At 39.7% G+C, this 8,391-nt stretch overlaps 1 protein-coding gene across 1 annotated transcript; it reads right to left on the bottom strand.

Annotated features, from left to right (window-relative positions):
* LOC121250079 (BTB/POZ domain and ankyrin repeat-containing protein NPR1) lies at positions 1-8,391 on the bottom strand. The gene is made up of 4 exons (XM_041149003.1): positions 7,466-8,391; positions 2,454-3,201; positions 1,217-1,417; positions 1-584 (listed from the first exon to the last, which is right to left on the bottom strand). Exons 1-4 carry the CDS (start codon positions 8,018-8,020, stop codon positions 313-315), a joined length of 1,776 nt encoding a protein of 591 aa, XP_041004937.1. The 5' UTR covers positions 8,021-8,391; the 3' UTR covers positions 1-312.

Genomic DNA, 8,391 nt, shown 5'->3' with positions numbered 1-8,391 from the left:
TTAGTACATGAACTGCATTTTTTTTCATCACCTTTTCCATGTTACACAAAAAGTTCGAGAGGGGGGAAAATTAAAGAAAAGACCATCAGAAAGGAAATCACCACTCGAAATCTCTATAACAACTACTAGTTATGTCAACTAGGCAACATTCAAGTTCCCCTCTTCCTATAAACAATTAAATAGTCTTATAGTTATGTTACAAACAAAATAAAAATGACATGGATAACAAAGATAAGTATTGAAACGATTCAAACAAACTATATGGTACAACAACAAAAACAAGTATTTTGCATCTATATATTTGACAACTACTCATTTCTTGATGGTAAGCTTACCATTAGACCTCACCACCCCTAAGGATGTAGAAGACGCTGAAGACGACATGGCAGACTTATCAAACTCCTCCTTATCTTCATTGAACGCCTGCCTTAGAACTTCTTGGAGCTCCATATACCTTTGTTTCTTCAATAGTCGCTCCTCTGGATTGGAGCTCCCCAGGTATGCCAGCTCCGATATATCATCAGCATCCATTATCTTATTAAGGACCTCTGAGCAACGAGGGAAGAAGCGTTTTCCAAGTTCCACTGCTCATGATTAAGCAAGAGAGACAATCAGGCATATTAGCAAACCAAAAAACAAAAACAAATCCCAAAGATGATTTTCTCTGACATTGTTCGGAAGTGGTATGTATCTGCCATGTGAAAAAAAGTCAGTAAATATAGGGTGCTTTTCTATTGAGTTGGTTGGTTGGGGAGAGAAGATTAGGAAACCATAACATCTTATGCAGAAAATGATTCCTGAAGAGGAGATTTTCATTAACTCAGTTTTTAAGAAACATCAGATTAGTGAGATAATACTTTCTCCCCATTTCATTCAGAAAAGTGTTAGGTCTACACACAAATCTTATGCAAGTTTACATGCTGACATTGTTTAATGTAATATAATATAATACGTTATATCTACTTTAGAATAAAAAGAGAGATACAATCTGATGGATCACATTAAACCATGTCAGTGTGAGAACTTGTATAAAATTTCTGCATAGACCAAACAGTTACCCTTTCAGAAATTAATTTCAAATAATCTGGGAAAAATATTTCTCATGTACAGTTCTTGTAAAGTTCTGATGTGAAAGGGCACATCAGTGTATTCAACTTGAAGTTAGAAGCGGAACAAAAGACATAATCATACAGGTGCATATGGCATACATCATTACCAGTTCTAGAGAGTGCTTTCATCCTAGTTAGATGCTCCTCTTGAATCCTGAAAGGTGCCTCATTTAAGTCTACAGTTGTTCTCTGGGCATTGCCCAAATTCTTAGATTTGATGCCTAAAGGAAACTCAGAAGTGCCATCAACTTGAGCAATATCCATTGCAACTTTTGCTTCCATGGGGAATAGAAGTTTTGCCAGTCCAACTGTCAAGAATTAATCGATCAATTAAAACCATTTCAAACCGTGGATAAAAAAATCTGACCAAGAGCCTCTTTATGATAATTTGAATACGGTACAGGAATCACAGCAATGTTTCACATTAGTTCAACTAGCAGGATTGATCGCTGAGAAATACGGAGGTGATAAATGGAGCATATGTGGAGCATATGTCACTATTAATGCTGAGCAAGCAAAGGAAAGTCAAACAAGAATGAAGCAGAATTTGAAACAAAGTCAAGAATTGCTAAACAGCATCTACGAGTTCTTCAAAAGAAGCACATCCTTGTATAAGCACTTAAACATCAGTTATTGCATCCATAAAACATCTTATTCTTAGTCATGCATATGATAGGGCTATGATCGATCGCTCTGCCTCCCTCCACTGATTATAATGGATAATTATCACTTTCCTCTGTATGGCAGAAGAATAATGCCGACTTATACCTGCCATCTTGCAATGCTGTGAAGCATATAAACTAAGCATTTCTTTCACCACAAAGACTTGTTTTCTTCAGGGAAGTTTGAAAAACTGAATTATCACGAAAATGTTACCCCGTTTACTGATTTAATTATTTAAAAAACTAAGCTTCATCTTGCTGATTACGAAGCAAGGTTTATTATTTCATGTGAATGGCAGCTAGAATTATTACCATGCATAAATAGTACTTGCATGGTGTTCGCCTATAAAGCTTAAAAAAACAAAGAAAAGAAAGATGATCTTTTTATGCCCATTATTATCATCTAATGGGCACTACAAAAGGAAGTCTTGTAAAGTCAGGATGGATCAGCTAGAACTGCAGCAATAGATCGCTCACATCCGAATCCAAGGGACGTTGAAATAAAAAAATTTTGAAGATACTCTGAACAACTGGAGAAGTACAAATTAGAAAGAGGAGATGGAAATATAAAGGAAACTTAGCTAAATCATATAAAAATGTAACCTAGATATGCTTTGAAAAAAAGGACTATGAAAAGCTAAGGAACAAAAACAAAATAAATTCGAGCTAATGGAAAGCGAACCTCTATTTTCAAGGTACAACAATTTCATCCGGAGATCATCGCCTGCCATAGCAAGAGAAAGAGCAGCCTCTCCTAGCAATGGATCTCTTCGTTCTGCTTGCTCCAGTATCTCTATGCATAACCGATCCTTGGGAGAAGCTTTTCCTTCCTCTGGGGACTTGTTATAAACCATAGCCTTAGTGAGCCGCTTTGATATCTGAAGCGCATTTCTACCATCCAATGTAAGATCTGATGGTCTGGCTCCCTTCGTTAGGAGGGACACTATGATCTTAGGTTCTTTTCTCATTGCAGAAACGTGCAACACGGTGTAGCCCCTTTGGTTCCTATGGTTCACATCAGCAATTCCAAGATCAAGAAGCTCAGTTGTGGTTTTTGCATCACAGTATGCCACTGCATAGTGGAGCGCACATGCATCATCTAGAGTAGTATGCCCCTCTTTCAGTAGCATTCTGACTAACTCAACGTCATCTGAATCCAGGGCCCTATGTATTCTCTTCACATGTTTATCTGGAACACTATTGCTTTCGAGCTTGTCCAACCCGAGTTCTTTTCTTGAATCCACAATTTGTTTGACAATATCTTGGGGAAGAGATTTATCAAGAGTAATGGTATCAGCATCAGATTTAACAATACTCTCGATACACCTTGCCAGCAATCTTTCACATACTTTACCGCACATGTTTGCAACAGATAGAACCAACAAAATGTCATCTATTGCAGCCTTTTCAAGAATATCTAGCAACTGCCTCTGCAATCAAAGACGAGCTAATAAAATACTTAGAAGAGATATCAGAGAACATCCGAAGGGGAAAAATATAACATAATGGGAAACCGAACAGCTATTATTTTCTATTAGCGGTGGCTAAGCAGGGTATAAACTAATGGGTCATACTAAATGTGATAAGAACTCAGAACATTTTAATTTATAATTCTAATGGTCCAAGTGTTTAAAAGATGGAGTAAATTTAGTAGATGCATCAATCTCGGGACGAGAAAGCTCAAAATCGACATGCTTCCTGTATTGACGAAAAGATAATTCATCCGAACTAATGATAACTTGTAAGAGAATTCTAGGTATGCATATCAGATACATGTTAATTTGAAAGCAGAGATTTGGTATGATCTTCATGGTTGTGGCCTAAAAACACCTTACTAAGAACAAGAGACTCTTCTGTGATCTACCCAAATAAACACTAGGTAGACTATGCCCTGTTGGGTTGTATATGGAGCCTGGTTTGTGAGCAGAAAATCGAAAAATAGAAAGTTCGCTCGCCTGTTGCTCGACAGTCACTTGACCTGGCGCTCGAGCGAAGCTCAACTCTTGAGTTCGCTCAAAGTGCGCTCGACAGTAGACTCGAGCGAAACTCAACCCATGAGTTTGCTTGAGTTTCGCGTGACAGTGGGCTCAAACGAGACACAAATCCTAGTGTTCCTCAAGCTGCATTCGACACACCGCTCGAGCCAATGTTGATGGGTTGTTTGCTCGAGGCGCACTCGACACCAATGTTTTGAATACCGTACCGGACACCGTACCGGTCAAGGCACTGGAACGAAATATTTCGGTACCGGTACCGTTTCGGGATAGCGTTTCGGGATAACGTTTCGGGATAGTCGATCTATAAATAAATTATATATATAAATATATATAAAAATTATATTCTAAAATAATAGTCTATATATAAATAAATTATATACAAATACATATATATATAAATTATAAATAGTCTAGTCTGAATTGAGGGTTAAAAAATAAGTTTGTAGTTTGAAAAAATGAAAAAAAAAAAAAAAAAAAAAAAAAAAAAAAAACACAGGCCGAAATATCGGCCGGTACCGGCCGAAATATAGGCCGGTACAGGCCGAAATTTAGGCCGGTATGACCGGCCAGTACGGAACAGGTATAGTACCTGTACCGGCCGGACGGCCGAAACGAAAATTTTCGGCCGTACCGGCCGGTACGGTACGAAATTTAAAACTGTGCTCGACACGCCGCTCGAGAGAAGGACCCAGTTTTTGACAATTAGGGTTTCCAGCACCGTTTACTATAAATATGTAATATAACTTATTGTGTACAATTTTCAGCATATTGTTTTAAAGAGAACAATAGTCAAGTGAGTGCATATTGTGTAAGAGAATAAAAGCCCTAAAGATAGTAAGTTGAGATTGAGTGATTATAATCTACTCTGATTAATAAAATTTCTGCAGCTTTGTAAACGTAGACAAGTTGCCGAACCACGAAAATTGTGTGTTGTGTTTGCTTGATCGTGTGCTTGTTTATTTGTTTGTCATTATTGGTGTGTGTTTTGCACAACAACTGATATCAAGAGCCAAGGTCGGATCTAAAGGAGAATGATGGCTGGATAGAAAGTGAAAACACCCGAGATCGAGAAGTTTGATGGCACTTATTTTGGGTACTAGAATATGTAGATTGAAGACTATCTCTATGAAAAGAGGCTCCATCTTTCACTATTGAGAAAGAAGCCGGAGAGTATGGATGATGTTAAGTAGACCCTGTTAGATCGACAAGTTCTGGGATTGTTTAGCTGACCTTGTCCAAAATAGTGGCATACAATGTCAGTAAGGAGAGAACCACGACAGATCTCATGGCAGCTTTGTCAAGTATGTATAAAAAGCCGTCAGCAAATAACAAAATGCACTTGATGAAGAAGTTTTTCAATCTGAGGATGTCAGAAGGTATGTTTGTGGCCCAACACTTGAATAAATTTAATACGATCACAAATCAATTGTCTTTTGTAGATATTGAGTTTGATTATAAGATCAGAGCATTGATTCAGTTAGCATCACTGGCAAATAGTTGGGAGGCCATGTGGATGGTTGTGAGTAGTTCAGTCGGCAAAATAAAACTGAACTACGACGACATACGTGACATGATCATTGTAGAAGAAGTACGTAAAAGAGACTCGAGTGAGTTCTCGAGTTCAGGATTGGTCCTGAATGTTGACAATTAGGGCAGAGGACATGACAGGTCAAGCTCCAAAAGCAAGAGAAAGAGTAAGACGAGATCTGGGCAGCAGATCATGTGCTGGAGTTGTGGCAAGCCGGGTCACATCAAGAAAAACTATAGGAATCAAGAAAGTGCTGAAGATGATGTTGTGAATATAGTGGCTGAAGAAATACATGATGCCCTAAGAGCACTAGCATTGGATTATGCATCTGCATATGCATCTAAATATTTGCATAATATGACCTTAAATTGGATTGCATTGGATTATGCATATCCAAAAATTTGCATAGCTATGAATAGTGTTTCTACAAATTTAAAGATGCACTATTCACTCCTCAAATCTTATTTTACTACTTTTTTCTCTCTCTTCCCCCTCTCTCTCTCTCAACACCAACGGAAACAAACCCTCTCTCGAAACATTTCCTTCTCCTTGCTCTCTCTCTCTCTCTCCCAACACCAATGGAAAGAAATCCGAAAGAAAAATATAATTTTAGGAAAAAAAATAAATAATAATAAAATAATAATATTTTATTATTTAACTCAAAGATGCATAATCTAATGTGGGAGTTTTTCTTGATATGCAAAATCAATCTCCAAAAGATGTGATTTTAAATATGCATATAGAGAAACAAATGCTAGTGCTCTAACTATTGTAGTACACAGTCCGATTGATAATTGGGTGTTGAATTCAGGGGTTTCGTTCCATAGCACCTCACATCAAAAGATCATATAAAACTATGTTGCTAGTAATTTTGGAAAGATGTACACGTCTTGTGGAGAGGCATTAGATATAGTGGGAGTGAGTGATGTGCCCATCACACTTCCAAATAGGGTGTGTGTGGACTTTACAGCAAGTCAGACAAGTTTCAAATTTGAAGAAAAACCTGATCTTTGTGGACAGCTTAATGACAGTGGTTATGCAGTAGCATTCTCTGGAGGAGTTTGGAAGATCACTAAAGGTACACTGGTCTTATAGCATGGTAAGAAATCTAACTCTTTGTATTTAACATCAGGCTCCAATGATGTGCATAGAAATACAAGAGTGCAAAAAGGTATGCTTGATTGCGCGAAACATATGAGGAAGCCAAAGGAAGTCAGTTTTGTCATTCCTCATGTAAGCCTGGGGAAGTTGGTTGAGGTTATCAAGATCGGTTTGAGACCGAATACTCCTAGTGCAGTGAGAGTTGTGAATCGCTCAGTGGATGTGCTGACTAAGGGCGATGTACATAAGAGACTGAAGTCGGGGTCAACTTCAGTGTTTTCTGGCTTGAAGACGGGATCTGTGAGTTGCATAGGTGGTAGGGCTTGGGCTAGAAACAATAGATTACATGTGGAGAACCAATCTCCAAGTGGGAGATTGTTGAGTTGTATGTAGAGCCTGGTTTGTGAACTAGAAAATCGAGAAACAGAGAGTTCGTTCTACCGTCGCTTGACCTGGCACTCGAGTGAATCTCAACCTGTGAGTTTGCTCGAGGTGCACTCGACAGTGGGCTCGAGCAAAGCTCAACCGGTGAGTTTGCTCGAGTCTCACGCGACAGTGGGCTCGAGCGAAATACAAACTCTAGTGTTTGCTCGAGCTATGCTCGACACACTGCTCAAATCAATGTTGATTGGATGTTGGCTCGAGCCACACTCGACATGCCACTCAAGTGAAGGACCCAATTTTTGCTAATTGGGGTTTTCAACACCGTTTACTATAAATATGTAATATTTGACTTATTGTATACGATTTTCAGCATATTTTTTAGAAAGAACAATAGTCAAGTGAGTGTATATTGTGTGAGAGAGTAAAAGCCCTAGAGAGAGAGTTGAGATTGAATGATTGCAATCTCTTCTGATTAATAAGATTTCTGCAGCTCTGGAGATATAGACAAGTTGTTGAACCATGTAAATTGGGTGTTGTGTTTATTTGATCGTGTGCTTGTTTATTTGTTTGCAAGTGTGTGTGTTTTGCACAACATGCCCAGCTCCAGCACCAGGCCTTGATAAGCAAGAATTGCATAACTAGAAAAGTCCCCAAGCAAATAAAAAAACGCACGTTATTCTTTACCTGATAAAGAGCAACAAGTTCAGAAATCTGGAACGTATAAGAGGCATAGAGCACCTCCACCATGAAATCCACGACTGGCCTACACGCCACGTGCAGGCAATCGGCGTCGACGCAGACGCAAACAGCCTTCGGCAACGGCCTCACCTTTCCGCTGTACAAGTAAGCCAAGACCGCCTCCACCGCATCAACCCCGACCTGATGCTCTTTCGCCAGCTCCTTTAATTCGAACTCGGCGACGCCTTTGATCTCTTTCGCCGAAGTGGCGAACACGTTCTTGAAGAAAGGGCTTCTTGAGGCTAGAATGCACCGGTGGACGAGGATTTCTCGGCCGTTACTGCTGCTACTACCAGTTACTACGATCTTGGCGTCGGCATAGTAATCGGAACCGGGAGAGTCGAAAAGCGATTCGAGGTTCTCTGAGAGGCGGCGAAGGGCGGAGACATCCGGAGGTGGTGAAGGCTCGGAGGAGAGGGTTTCGGCGTTGGTAGTGACGCAGCATATGCTACTGCCATTGCTGATTTCGTTGGAATCGGAAAATCCAATCCTAGCATCCATCAGAGAGACAGAGAGAGATATGCAGAGACAGTGGCTACGTAAAATCGAAAGTTATTGACATTGGGAAGAGGAGAGAGACAGCGAGAGTTATAGAATCGAAGCGAAAAGAGAGAGGAAGCTTTGGATAAACGAACAGTGAGAGATTCGCACAATAAGAGACAATGAAAAGGCCTCTGAGGCCTTTCAATTATTAGGTATGATCGAGAGGAAGCGAACGACTAAGTTCGCCATGAGAGACGAAAGGCCATGAACCTTTGGTTTGAATTTGCAGAGAAAGTTGAAGTCAAAGGCGAGAGATGAAGGGAGTTCTCATCCGTTCAGCTCGGAATATGGCCTCGAATTCTGACGACGACTCGACGCGTGAGAGTTAA

The sequence above is a fragment of the Juglans microcarpa x Juglans regia genome, chromosome 2D (assembly GCF_004785595.1).
Source record: "Juglans microcarpa x Juglans regia isolate MS1-56 chromosome 2D, Jm3101_v1.0, whole genome shotgun sequence".
NCBI classification, from domain to species: domain Eukaryota; kingdom Viridiplantae; phylum Streptophyta; class Magnoliopsida; order Fagales; family Juglandaceae; genus Juglans; species Juglans microcarpa x Juglans regia.
Note: the sequence above shows the minus strand (reverse complement) of the source record. Positions and strands in the feature narration are given on the sequence as shown.

Coding starts and splice junctions, on each gene's coding strand:
- LOC121250079 (XM_041149003.1), bottom strand. CDS start 8,020: ATGGATGCTAGGATTGGATTTTCCGATTCCAACGAAATCAGCAATGGC. Junction 3,202..7,465: donor AACTTGTTGCTCTTTATCAG/GTAAAGAATAAC, acceptor CTTTGATTGCAG/AGGCAGTTGCTAGATATTCT. Junction 1,418..2,453: donor GTTGTACCTTGAAAATAGAG/GTTCGCTTTCCA, acceptor AATTCTTGACAG/TTGGACTGGCAAAACTTCTA.